The sequence below is a fragment of the Synchiropus splendidus genome, chromosome 19 (assembly GCF_027744825.2).
Source record: "Synchiropus splendidus isolate RoL2022-P1 chromosome 19, RoL_Sspl_1.0, whole genome shotgun sequence".
Taxonomy (NCBI): domain Eukaryota; kingdom Metazoa; phylum Chordata; class Actinopteri; order Syngnathiformes; family Callionymidae; genus Synchiropus; species Synchiropus splendidus.
The window spans coordinates 14,557,702-14,570,674 of record NC_071352.1 but is presented as its reverse complement, the minus strand read 5'-3'; the positions used below and the strand labels follow the sequence as shown (position 1 = coordinate 14,570,674).

The following is a 12,973-nucleotide window of genomic DNA, read 5'->3' as shown; positions in this document are numbered from 1 at the left end:
CCAGGTACCTGCGAGGAAGACGCTCCGTGAGTCAGCGACAGCCATCCAGTGGTGCGTTCAGGAACTTGCCGGAAACTGAACAACAAAACCCTCACGTCATACCTGCACGTTATATATGAAGTTGAGTGGGTCAGTAATCATTTTTAAAATAAGCAGTTCGCGCCAATATACCCTGATATTTGATGTGGACAAATAAAATTTATTTATTATTATTTTTTTTTTATTGCCAACGAAAATATGTGGCGTTCAAAACCTCTTTCAGTCGTGTTCCAGCTGCCTGTGACAAACTGTGGAAAACGTCCTCAGCTCTGGTTCTTTTAAACGGCAGGTGATGAGTAGGAGAAGGACGTAGCATTACAAATGCAATGCACCATAATTGAAGTAATGGGGTCAGTGTTTAAGGAGCCTCCTGTCATCCTCGGCGTGAGGACCCCACTGGCACTAAAGGGGTCGGAGGAGGAGTTCACGCTTGGCAGAAGCAAATGAAGAACATCCATGTTTCATCTCCTGGATTTCATGATCAGAAAATGTGTTTTTTATTATGACACTACACTGAAGCAAAATCTCCACATTTCAATGTTGAAAAGGTTTATTTTTCTGACTTTTTTATTTTCGACAATGTGACCATCCGCGTCCCTGGTTTAGCACTGAATCAAAACAGGTTTCAACCATCTTTAATCGAGCCACAAACAAAACCAATTAATGAGAGAAACATGAGCAAAAAAAAATACAAAACGGAGGAAGAAAAAGGAGGAGAGAGAGCTTGAGCCGGCGGCTGGGAGTTTTGTCCTTATTTTACTTCACCAACGGCCGGGTTTTATCGTCGTCGCTGCACTGATGAGCTTTGTACTTTTTCACTTCGGCCATGTACTTTGACCAGGCATCGCTCTTGCCGGGGACCACCTGTGGGAGGAGGAGAGTCGGTCAGTCTGAGGCGCCGGCGCCGGGGCGGTCGCTCTGCTGGGGACTCACCTCTGTGTCCGGCTTCTGCTTCTTGGCAACCATGCCGGTCTTTAGGAACACCCCGCCTCTGCGCTTCCCCACCTGGGTGAGGGGAGAGACTGACACCGTTAAAGGGGATCTCGGAGGGCGACTCAATGACGGAGACTCGACCCGTGTGGTCTCCTGCAGCAGCTCCACTGTCTCCGAGCAGCTTCCCTACTCGTGTAATAATGCAAGTGTAACACGCGCACTGGTGCACAACAAAGAGGCCAATTGCTAAAGGACTGCGGGCTGAATTTGGAGGCAGATCTAGCTCATCTTACAACTGACAAACCCCTTACAAAGCTCGTCAGTGCAGGCTTCCTGTCCTGGGGGCTCTGTCCGTGCTCTGTGCCACTGGCATCCTCACTTTTCTTCATCTCCGCCTCCTCCATCTTCTTCTTGAACATCTCCATGAAGCTCCCGTCGTTGGCGAAGGCGTTCGCCGTGGAGCCCGAGGCCGGGCTGCCATCCTCCGAACCCCCGCTGCTGCTGCTGCTGCTGCTGGGTTTGGGTTTACTCTCAGAGCGTTTCGGGTCCATGATCTCCGGCAGATGGGTTCATACACCAGGAAGTTCGTTCGGTGGCTCAAGATGGTGACACAACGAAAACTCCACTCAAGTCTTTGTTGTGAAGCGAGCTTCGGGACGCACCGACGAATGAGGAAAAGAGACACCAAAAATACACACCGGAAGAGTCGCTCTTGATGGAAAAAAAGACAAGTATTCGTAGACCAGGAGCAACAAAACACGTCCAAAAAAAACGAAAACAAGCGCAGCTAACGATGCTAACAGGGCTCTGCTTGCTTCTTCCGGCCAAACCGACGAAACCAACACAAATTGCGACCAAATCGGACTTCGATCTTCAAAACAAAATGTAAAAACTCCGAAACGCGAAATTAAACTCGAACTAAACAGTGTATTTTCAACGCTTTACCACGGACTGTTCTCACTCTCGTCGGCTCTTGCTAGCTGTCGGCCATGTTTGGCTCCCGGAATGACGTCACTACCAGCGAGCCGTTCACTGTCGGGATAAAGAAACTGTTTCTGACTAAATTTCTGTCGCTTCGGGTTTAACAAACACTTCAGTTTTCAGATGTATTAACTTATATATAATAAATATATATATATAAAAAACAATGAACAACACACAGTGGCTTTGTAAAATTCCCATTTATTTGTGCAAAAGTCTCAGACTTGAGATGTTTCGTGGCTTGAAACCCCGGTGTGATGCTATAACCTACGAGCCCATGATGAGAACCCACAACACGCTCAAAGTAAACTCATGAAAACATGTGCAAAAACACCCACGAACTGAGAACAAAAGAGTCGCAGATTATAGCACAACATTCCCCGGGTGGTCGCCACTCAGCAGCAGATATGGGACGTATTTCGAAGAGGTCAGTAGTGAAGTCTGACAGCAGGTAGCGGCTTCAAACCCGGCACCTCACAGTGAACCCTAAACGTCTGGCTCAGTTATAAAGGAAGTCACGCAGCTAAGGTTCTCCGTCATTAAGTTAAAGGCTTCGGTGTGGATTCACTGGCGCACGTTCCGTACAGCGGTGTGTGTGCTTCTCGGTCCCACCTTGTTACCGACATTTTTTTACATTTTTGGGCAGAAAAACGAGTGTCAAAACAAAAGAAAAAGGTGAAGATCCCCCTGGCAAAAAAAAGACATGCCAAATAAAAAATAACTTCATTCCGAAGGCGACGGAGAGAGAGACTGGCAGCTCTGCTCTCTGGAGCTAGCTAGTGTTGAAGCACTTCACAGGTCAGGGGAAAGTGCTTTGGTGTAAAACTCTTCCATAAAGTGAACAGGCACACACACACACAAGAGGAGAAAGCCACCGCACACCTTCATGGCTCAGAGTCCTTCGTGTCTCCCACCCGATGATTCCATCTTCCACAGACAGAAATCAACCAGGAGTTCTGGTCCATCTAAAAACTGAAGTCTAGCGTAACATAAAAGTTTGTTTTAAAAAGTTAAAAAAGGGGAGACACTTTCCAGCAGGCAGGAGTCCAGTGTCAGCAGCGTGTGAGGTTGGAGGTGCAGCGACCAGCGAAGGCGTCATCTATCGCGGCTGCTGTCGGGTCAGGCCTCGCCGGGCGTTGGTGTACTGCCTCTGCTGGGCCAGGAAGGACATGCTCTGGCTGGAGGGCGTCAGTCGCTCGCTGGACACCCTCTGGTGCAGCGCCATTCCCTGAGACACACACACAGCAGTTGCTACTCTCACCTGGAACCAACTTCATCTGGGCCCATTCCCCACTCACCATGTTGTACCAGGCGCTGATGATGAGCTTCTCCTCCTGGTCGTGCCTCGTCCTGCTCTTCTCGTAGTCGCTCTGCGAGTCAGACAAACAAGCATCTTTTCATGTTCGGCGGGTCAGCGACTCCTGAAACCTCGGAGATTATTCAACAGTCCAGCACGTTCCTTCTCACTTTCTTTGTGTTCCGAGTGCGATGTCTCAAATTTGTATTCAGATTTCGGGAGTGGGTGGAATTTCTATCTAGTGACCACTTCAATGCCCAGGCGCCGAGCAGATCTCAGACGGTGAGGAGGATGCGTTGTTTACGTGAATACAATCATGGAAGCATGAAAACAAGAGGCCGGTTCTGGCTGCGGGTCCAAGTCAGAAGAAGTGACAGAAGAAGGAGCTTTCAGCCTCCACTCACCTCCAAGTGCTGGATCCTTCTTTCCTTCTCCGACAGCTGGTTCTTCAGGGCCTGAACTTCTGGAGCGGAAGTCACCGGCTGCTTATGATCCAGAGTGGTGATCACCTGCACACAAGCAGCAGGAACCATCGGGATTTACTCCAAGTGGAGGAGGAAAGTTGCTTTGGGGAGAATCTTTGCAACATGAGCTCTGATGCCCACCGTTCTGGCCTTCTCCACGTAGCGCTTGTACCGAGCCTCCATCTGCCTCATGTCCTCGTCCTTCTTCCGCAGGATCTCCTGCAGTTCATCGATCTTCCGAGCCACTTGGAACCAGAGGAAAGCAAAGTCCAGTCCACATTTAACCGTTAAACACATCCGTCCGCTGGAAACTGAGTCTTACTGTTGTCGTCCACTCTGGGCTCCAGATCATCGATGACCTCTCTCTTCTTCTGGAGGTCCGAGTGCGCCTCATGAAGCTTCTCCCTGCAACAGTGGGACAGTTGTCATCCACTGGAACAGGAGCCACAGCAGTCGTCATACTCACAAGTGCTCCTCAAGCTTCTTCTTCAGCAGTGAGGACTAGAACACAAGAGGGAAGAGACACAGGGTTAGAATAGGAATGGAGGAGGAGGGGAGTCTCAGGGGTGAAAGGTCATGCTGTTGGGATGTGTAATCAGAAGGGGGGCCCGTACTTACTATGGCCTGATTTTGGCAGTCGATGGACGGGTGCAGGCAGAGAGACAGACAGAGGGGCAGGCGTTAACGGTCACCACAGCAAACACCGGTTAAGATCCCACACATCAGAGGCGACCACAGTCAAATCAGACACGTCTCCACTCAACCACCACGTCTCCACTCACGTTCTCCGTCTTGCTGTCCTGCTCCTGCAGAGCCTTCTGGAGCTCCTCCACCTGAGCACGCAGCTCAGAGATCTGCTGCTCATTCAACCTGGGGGAGGGACGAGGAGGTGAGGAGCACCCAGAGTTTGCAGCTCCAACACAACTCAGTTGGAGCAAGCCTGCTGCCAGGCCATGTGACGCAGGACACCACAGAGCATGTCCACTCCTCTCTTGTCAGTGTTGCTTCCCACACCTTGGACCTGGTGTGGCGTGGACAGCAACACACAGCCCACCCACACGCCTCACACACACACACACACAGAGCCGAGGGACAAGCTGGCTCACTGCCGTCTGTCGTCCGGTCCAGCCCACACAGCTCAGGCGAGCGCACAGTCCAGAGGGTGAGTTGACATTTAGGCAGATATCGCTGCCTTCACGTGCCAACCAACCATCTGAATGTCAAGGAACACACAAGATGGCGGCCTGGATGGCTCTGGGTGTCGCAGCAGCAGCAGCAGGGTACCTGTTCTGGGTCTCCAGGGCGTTCTTGCTGCGCTGGGCCTCTTCCAACTCGGCCGCCGCCTCCACCAGGTTCTGCCTGTACTTCTCCTCCTGGACGCACAGCATCTTGTTCTCGCTCTGCAAGCGCACCACCGTCTCTCTGGAGGAGTCAGTGACCCGGAAGAGAGAAGACGGAAAGGCAGTGAGCCGGGGACACGCTGCGGCGACACTTTCAGCAGTCGGCTAACATTTTAGCCCATCGGAAGCTAACCCAGATGAGTGGAGGCCTCAGGAAAGAGGTGACCCACCTGAGCTCGGTGGGCATGATCTCAGCCGCCAGGTTCCCCACAGCAGCACCGTCACACAAGCCTCCTGCAGGCATAGAGTCAATACATTTGATGAACACAAGTCAAGGCTGTAGTGGAGGCCCGGCCAAGTCACACAGAGAAAAAGTCACGGAACTCACCCGTTTCACCTAAACCCCTCTGCTGAACCTGAGCACACCTCAGCTCGTCGTTGGTCTCCCGCAGCGTGTCTCTCTCAGAAATCAGCCGCTGGAATAAAAACACGCTCATATTTTCAGACGACAGAAGCGGCTCTAACTCACGGTTATATCCCTGATCAACCAAAACATTATGACCACAGGCCAGATGGGTCATGACTCTCGTGGTATGTTCCAGGTGGGAGAGGTTCCTGATACCAATGTGTGGGAAGACAGAGGACCACTGTCCACTGCAGCTCTGATCCCACACAGACAGGGATGGTGGCGTTTTTTTAACATCCTCAAACGTGGGAGTACAAAGCATGATGGACTCACTTCTTTCTCCTTCACCAGCGCGTCATACTTGTCATGAAGGTTCCTGAACTCGAACTGCCACTTCTCCGCCTTCATGGCCTCGGCCGAGTGCTTGGTGTGAAGCTCGTGCGCCTGCCAGTTGGGAGGCATAGCAACAGTGGGTAAAGCTCTGTTTTCCAAGCACGTGCTGCAGCCAGACTGTGTTGCACATCGCTTGGATGTCAACACGGGAACACGCATCACCCGCCTCCTCCTTCCAGCCCACAGCTTGCCTGTCTCTTGTAGGTGTCCAGCTGATTGCGGACGGCGTTGGCCCGCCGAAGCTCCTCCTCCAGCTCGCATGTGCGCTGCATGTACACGTTGTTGCGCTCCTCCAGGAGGCGCACCTGCCTGCGCAGGTCTCCCAGATCTTCCAGCTTCCTCTTGTAGGTCTCCACCAGAGCCTCCAGCTGGTTCACCCGGTCGGACGAGTGTCTGCGGGGAGACGCACACGGGGAGTGTGAAAACACAAACATACATCTGTTAGGATCAGCGCTGGAGCTGGCGTTCTCAGCGTCGGCGGCTACGACAGGCCTCTGACGTAAGTCGGCAGCGATGCATGCGATTTATATCATCAACACAGATGTCAGTGTGAATGGACGTCTGCGCGTGGGCGGTGTTTGACTTGTTTTTGTGAGTGTCAAATGATAATGGATGCTTAATATGGGCCTTCAATCAAAATCTAACTCAGCCGTCCAAATGGATGACGACGGAAGACAAACCTATTTTGGTGTCTTTTGAACAAATCAAGTTCCAAGTCGTTGAGATTTTATGACTCCACTTAAAACTCCACCCAGGCTTTGTTTGCCTGTCTGTGTTCCAAAAGTAATGGACGGATTTGGATGAAAGTTTCAGAAAACATGTCAAATGGGGCAAGGAACATTTAAACAACATTTATTTTGTTGTGCATTTCGTTTTTTCTGTGCAGGAAAACAGCACTCACCTGAGAATATCCATCTCATCTTTGAGCGCCTGAGCTTCCTGAGCCAGACTGGTCAGCTCCTCATTTCGTATCTGCAGGTCAGTGACCTCACGTTCAAGAATGTCCGACCGTACGCGCATGTCGTCCCGACTGTTCTCCAGCCTGTCACAAGAAACCGTTCATGAACAGGACAGTAAACAACAGCAGATCAATAACATTTAATAACGGCGACTGTGAGACGTGCTGGCTTTGACGGGTTCTGTCCATGATGCTCACCTCCAGGGGGCGACAGTGACCATCGTGGAGAGAGTTAAAGGACGGCTGAGTGGTTCATAAGAGATTGGAGAGGCTTTTAAAAAAGGCTTTATACGTAGAGATAGAAATAATACTCAGTCACGTGTAGGGCTCCGGTATGTAACCAGCTCACAATCAAAACAATCCTACTTCTGAAACGTAGGACCAAGATATCAAACATGTTTTGTACAATGTACAAAGTCTACTGGGAGAAAGACTCTTCTGTAACAAGACAGATCCCAAAAGAACAAAAGAACGCATAGTTAAATCTTTATCTATGAGATCGACCTCAGCTATATGTGCTACTTATATGAAGCACATATATCGGCCTTCAGGGGTCACTGCGTCACTTGCTCCAGCTTTTCTGTCACAGTGCAGCTGACACTTGACTTGTTTATCAACAAAATATCTGCTACAAAGTCTATGCAGCACATCCTAAGCTCCAGGCCTGAACCTGCTGGTGTTCCAGGTGAACACAGAAGAATGACAGACTTGGAGGCTCAAATTTTTAGAAGAAATTTTCTGTGTATGAAGAGTTGAAGCTGAAACGCTCAGGTTTTTATTCACTGAAATGAAGGCGGCAGTACCTGTAGTTCTCCTCCTGCAGCTGCTCCATCTGACTCTGCAGCAGCAGCAGCTTCTTGCCCGTGATGGTGGACAAGTCCAAAGAATCCCGGCGGCTCAGCTTCTCTTTCAGGGATCTGGTCTCCGCCTGCAGGGACGACTTCTCCTCCAGAGCCACCGATAACTGAGGTCAGACAGAAGAGGAAAGGTTAGACGAAGGCACTCACCAACATCGAACCTCCGACGGTGGAGGGGATCAGCTGCGAAGCACAGAGACAAGAAAGCTCACCGCTTTGGTTGCGTACACTTTGAACACATGCTCGGTTCTCATTTCACATGCTCAGTCATCAAACTCTTGTTAGTCAGCTGGTGTGCAGCAGCAGCAGCTACAGGCGGATGGAATGTTCTGAATGGACAAGTTGTTAGCAATAGCCTGGAGGGCCGAGCCCGAAAGTCCAGGACATAAATAGAGTCATATGCAATGATGAAATTGGTTATGCCGTATGAAGTGAGGAGGCTTGAACAGTGGGACTGACAGAGGAGAGGTGGTGCGTTAAAGACACGTGCGTGTGTCCGTGTCAGTCGGCGCTCACAGTTAGCCTACCTCTCGGTACAAAAAGGGGGAGTGGACTTACCTACCAGTCATCTTTTCAGTGTCAACACAGCAAAAGCCCAAACTTTAAGAACAGATTGCATGCTTTAGCACCGGAGCAGGGACGAGGAACAGCCATCGAGGCAGCACTGATGACTCATGTGTGCGCTCGCAAAGTAAACAAACACACGGGCTGAGAGCAGTACAAATGATGGCTGGCTGCTGCTCCGTCTGAAGACAACGTGTCAATTTTATCTCAATGTTACACAACAGCTGATTAAAGAGCAGCTTAAAAACAAGGCAGGGTGTTTGTCTCGGTTCAGTTGGTGGAGCCAAACACCGGGACAGTGATGGAACACGAACACGCCACAAGGCAGGGATCCAGTGCGACACCTTCATTCACTTCATTGCTGTGCGTTTGTCCAAATCCTCACCATGTTCATTGACCATTTTTTAAATGTATCTTTAATGATAAAGTATGAAAAAAAACATGTGGGGACTGTGTGCTTTTGTGGGGACATTTTGTCCCATTTTTTCAATTTGAGGATGACAACTTCAAAATAACGGGTCCCCACAAAACATCAGAACACAGACAGTGTGTGTGTATGTGAGTCCCTGCTAGTCTTCCCATTGCATCCATTTCTCTGTGAAATGGCTGCAATGTTGTTGTACTACCCAAGAGGTTGAAAAGAATTCTTGCTCAAAGTGCGGAACATTTTTGGAGATAAAGTGTGGAGAATGAGGCCACTGGAGCAGTGACTTCTCACCTTCTCTCCACACTGAACTGATGCTCATGAACTCAATGAATCAAAACTCCATCTAAGAGCAGCACTGTTCTTCTGACTAACCTGATGTTCCAGGTCCCTGCAGCGCTGGCTCAGGTCATTTTTCTCATCTGCCTCCTCACTCAGAAAGTAGTACTTCCTGGACTGAAAACAAAAACCAGGAGACAATAGAGTACCAAACCAAACAGAAAGAGTCGACTGTGCTTAAGGTTTCACCTGGTAGTCAAAGTCCCCGTAGGTCTCTGGACTTCCTGGTTCAGATGTCGGCTCTTTTGCCAGGATCTTAAGAACACAATGGAAGAGTTGGAAACCAAAACACAGCAGGGTGTGACTGGGCTCACCTCTTGAATGGCTGTCATGACAACGTGCTGGACCGACTCCTCAAGGGTCATGATCTGCTGGATTTGTTCTTCATGGCAGGAAAAGAGGGGAAAATCCAGGTTAGAAACAAGGCAGATCATTTCTTCAAGACCACGGTGTGGGGTCCTGGACCAAGCGTCATGTGACTGCCATTTTCCGGATGGCTGGAACTGTCTGGACCGAGAGGGAAACATTTCCCAGGGTTGAAGCACAAAGACACGAAAGCAGGTTCAGAGTTTCTGCTTTTCATCAATTTACATCAGAGTACAAGTCTGTCCAGAGAATTTCAAACCGAAGACACATTTGCTGAACGTCCCAGAAGAAAAGCAAAATACTGGGCTATTTTGAAGGTTCAGACACAGCAACAGCATTAAAGTCAAAGACAAACTGTGACAAAACATTGATCTGCAACATGGAAGAAAGGGAAGTGGCCCATTTGGGGCGACAGGGACGACACATTTCAGCTTTTCTCCCACCAAACACTGAAGTTGAAAAAAGTTGAAAACACTTTTTTAAAACGAATACAGAAGTGGCGTGATGTCGCTTCCGTGGCTGCAAACCAGAAACTACTGGGGTGCGAGTCACGCGACATGATTTTTACATGACCATCAATGTACATTGCCCCCCCCATTCTGTTACACAAGTGAATGCAATCATCACACAAACATCACATCTCTCCAAGCTCGGCCCAGCTACTTGGACTTTGGAATCCTCAAAACAAGCTCGCGGAAACTGAAAACATCATTTCGTACTTCATTACAAACTTCCAGTGGCGCTCACCTTCCTTCTTGTCGCAGCTGACGGCACAGCCGAGCACCAGCTGCAGCAGTTTGCCCAGCTCGGTGACGTCACCCATTTCTCCAATGAGATTCACATCTGGCAAGTGCTCCTCGGCTACCTGGTGACCCAGGACCTGTTTTGGTGGAGCATAATGAGATGTCATTCAGAGAGGGCCAGGAGCAGAACAAACATCCCACCACAGGAAATGAAACACGAATGAAAGGACAGAGTTTCATGTCCCCTTACGTCATGGTAATACTCCAGCATGCTCTTCAGAATCTTTTTCAAGTTGCTGACCTGAAAGAACAAAGGAGGTCAAAGATGGAGGAGGTCAAAAATGCTCTGTTGTGAAATCAGAGGAAGAAGCTGGTTCATTTCCAGATGATGCCCGGTCTGAGGGGCTCCATCCTTACCTTCAGGCGCCAGTTCGCCCCGCTCTCCTCCTTGATCCTGTTCAGCCACGTCTCATTAAACCATGAGGGGTCTCTGTTAATGAGGTCAATGGAGGACTGGAGTTACAGCACATCTCTGAGCACCAATATTCACCGAGACACAAGGTCCTTTCATCTGGATCCATCCAGCCGAGGACAAAGTAATCTCACATGAGTTTCACGACTAAATTAAAGAGGCCCTATCCTGCATGTCCACATTTAAATTCTCGTGTGCAGGTGACGCCCGGCGGAAGCCCCTCCCCTCCCATCCCACCTCCACATGGTGACATGCCAGACGCAAAGAGCATTTGGTTTTTAAATAGTCAAGTAACGCAAGACAAAAAAATGTCCCCAAAATTGGCTTCATACACTTTCTTTTCATGTGCTGCATTCACTGCTTTTAATAATGGTAATTATGATACATATTTACGAAGTTTGAAGTCAATATTGTTTTGTGATTAAAGGCCTCAGACTCGCTGCTGGATTTATGTAGCTGATGCTAACACCCAGCTGATAAGTGTCACTCCACAGTGCAGTTTTGTTGAGTTCATCGCGAAGTGCCTTCATCATATGCAAACATATTAAGTCACTAGGCTTGAAATGCGAGACAAATGTGCGACGTGACATAAGCCTCATTTGCATGAGTAGAGCTGGCGGCCCTGCGCTAACACGTTAGCACTTTCTGCTAACTGCTGCTCAGTACAGCTCCTGGAGGGTTGGAGACACTGGAATAACAGCATCTATGTGATCGACGGTCGCAGTTGGCTACCCCCCTCTCGTCTCCTCTCCTGCTGCATCTGAGCAGAGGTCAGTGATAACACAGGCTCTCAATCACTGAAACAATTTAGCCCCAAAGTGTTGCTGTCAGAAGGTGTTAAACTGCTTTGTACACTTATAACAAGTGAATAATACTCTTTATGAATGCACAAAGTCACACACAGTCAAGTGTCTGCGGGAAACTGTGGTGTGATTTTTTTTTAAACTATGATTATTTATTAATAATCAGAATCGGGATATAAATCGAATGAGTACACAAGCATTACATATTTTGGAAGGTTTAACTTGAGAAGTGCAGGCAAATGACACTCACATTCTGTTCAGGACGTGTCCGATGGCGACTCCACTGGTGAGGTCACTCTTGCTGCTGCAGGACGGCACCTGGAACGTCTGCAGCTGAAAAACAGATTGAGGTATAATATTCAATATTCTGCTCCGTTTTTGTTTAGATGTGTAATGAAAAATATCGTTAGTCACTGATATAAAGCATCTTAGTCACTTCAAGTGGTTCATCGTATTGAACCCATGGCTTTTGAACCAAAGTAAACACTGTAAAACAACTCATTTCAAACTATACAAAAGTCGCTTCCAGATGCTTTGTAGCATTGATGAAGACCCATTGGTTAATATTTGTCATTTTTTGAAATGTTTGATGAGCGTTTAAGTAGGAGTTTTTTTCCAGCTGGAGAGCTATTTTCATTCTGTGTTTATCTACCGGGGTTAAAATGAAAGGCTTCCTTAGCAAGCTAATTACCCAAATTAGCCTCTTTGTCCCGCTTCTGGGATTAACTTAACTTCATATATGTCCAAGCACTTTCTTAAATCTTCAGTTTAAGTCACTTAACACTTGCGACTGACTTGTAAATAAAGCCGAACCACCCAAACTAACTTTGCAACTTCGCCACCTAGCTTCAGTGAGCGGCAGCTTAGACAACAACACTGTTTCATTTCGCACTTTCATGCGTAAAAGCGGCATATCTCGACGACGTGGTGATGTAACCAGGGAAAGACACGTCTGTTTAATCGACTTTATCCACCGTGCGATGTCACCTGTTCTCGCGGCTAACGTTGCTACAAGCTACAGCCAAGCTCACCCAGGTTAGCAGCGAGTCGCACAGCTCCGCTTTGTCCAGACTCATCCTGCTTGACGCCACCGAGGGTCTGCAGCCCTTTCCGAAGGAGCGAAGTTGTATTTCAGTCAGGAACGGAGTTTGTCCTGAAGTTAGTCGCTCACTCCCGACTCCTCCACGTCAGTGTCACAGTTCAGCCACGGCCTCCTCCCCCCCGCGCGCCGGCGGTTGGCCGCACCGGCTTCCGTATAAAGAGCGTCGTCATGGTGACGGATGACATTCCAGGTCAGCTCGTCTGCCTCATCCACCGAGCAAATAATGCTTATGTTTACCTCAAAACAATGCGATTTAAGCCCCTGACCGCTACGAGTTAATTGTCACATTATTAAATAATTCGAGTACGTTTGCTAGATATGGAATTTGAATGTAGAAATACAACGTTTTAAAACGATAATATATATGCACGCACAATTTTAGAATGAAGTGACAAAATCCACATTTCAACAGAGGCAACACACGCAGGCCTTTTAAATTCACGTTTAAACCACAATTTCAGTCAGATTTGACCTGTCTTTTTCAAATGAAAA

At 48.7% G+C, this 12,973-nt stretch overlaps 2 protein-coding genes across 5 annotated transcripts; both read right to left on the bottom strand.

Annotated features, from left to right (window-relative positions):
- Nucleotides 1-557: 557 nt before the first annotated feature.
- On the bottom strand, nucleotides 558-1,995 carry trir (telomerase RNA component interacting RNase). Its single transcript, XM_053852118.1, has 3 exons — nucleotides 1,284-1,995; nucleotides 973-1,044; nucleotides 558-903 (listed from the first exon to the last, which is right to left on the bottom strand). The coding sequence occupies exons 1-3, from the start codon at nucleotides 1,521-1,523 to the stop codon at nucleotides 796-798; spliced, it is 420 nt and encodes a 139-aa protein (XP_053708093.1). The 5' UTR covers nucleotides 1,524-1,995; the 3' UTR covers nucleotides 558-795.
- Nucleotides 1,996-2,140: 145 nt separating this feature from the next.
- On the bottom strand, nucleotides 2,141-12,598 carry LOC128751530 (protein Hook homolog 2-like). Of its 4 annotated transcripts, none has more exons than XM_053852611.1 (22): nucleotides 12,411-12,598; nucleotides 11,630-11,712; nucleotides 10,522-10,594; nucleotides 10,355-10,405; nucleotides 10,109-10,241; nucleotides 9,310-9,377; nucleotides 9,185-9,250; nucleotides 9,032-9,112; nucleotides 7,615-7,775; nucleotides 6,755-6,895; nucleotides 6,045-6,246; nucleotides 5,794-5,904; nucleotides 5,443-5,716; nucleotides 5,285-5,348; nucleotides 4,999-5,136; nucleotides 4,497-4,584; nucleotides 4,181-4,215; nucleotides 4,037-4,119; nucleotides 3,856-3,959; nucleotides 3,655-3,759; nucleotides 3,252-3,323; nucleotides 2,141-3,181 (listed from the first exon to the last, which is right to left on the bottom strand). In XM_053852611.1, exons 1-22 carry the CDS (start codon nucleotides 12,453-12,455, stop codon nucleotides 3,053-3,055), a joined length of 2,307 nt encoding a protein of 768 aa, XP_053708586.1. In that variant the 5' UTR covers nucleotides 12,456-12,598; the 3' UTR covers nucleotides 2,141-3,052. The 4 variants fall into 4 exon arrangements, 3 of the variants coding, with proteins under 3 accessions (XP_053708586.1, XP_053708587.1, XP_053708588.1); XM_053852612.1 differs by having other exon boundaries at nucleotides 5,443-5,530; XM_053852613.1 differs by lacking the exon at nucleotides 10,522-10,594 and having other exon boundaries at nucleotides 12,411-12,461.
- Nucleotides 12,599-12,973: the final 375 nt, after the last annotated feature.

Bases quoted from the DNA above. Each gene is read 5' to 3' on its own strand.
- trir (XM_053852118.1), bottom strand. From the start codon at position 1,523: ATGGACCCGAAACGCTCTGAGAGTAAACCCAAACCCAGCAGCAGCAGC. The intron at 1,045-1,283 runs GTAAGGGGTTTG...CCCCTCACCCAG, and splicing joins AGCCTGCACTGACGAGCTTT to GTGGGGAAGCGCAGAGGCGG. The intron at 904-972 runs GTGAGTCCCCAG...CTCCTCCCACAG, and splicing joins AGCAGAAGCCGGACACAGAG to GTGGTCCCCGGCAAGAGCGA.
- LOC128751530 (XM_053852611.1), bottom strand. From the start codon at position 12,455: ATGAGTCTGGACAAAGCGGAGCTGTGCGACTCGCTGCTAACCTGG. The intron at 9,378-10,108 runs GTGAGCGCCACT...CCTGCCATGAAG, and splicing joins CAGCTGCGACAAGAAGGAAG to AACAAATCCAGCAGATCATG. The intron at 4,216-4,496 runs GTGAGTGGAGAC...CTTGTGTTCTAG, and splicing joins AGGACAGCAAGACGGAGAAC to TCCTCACTGCTGAAGAAGAA.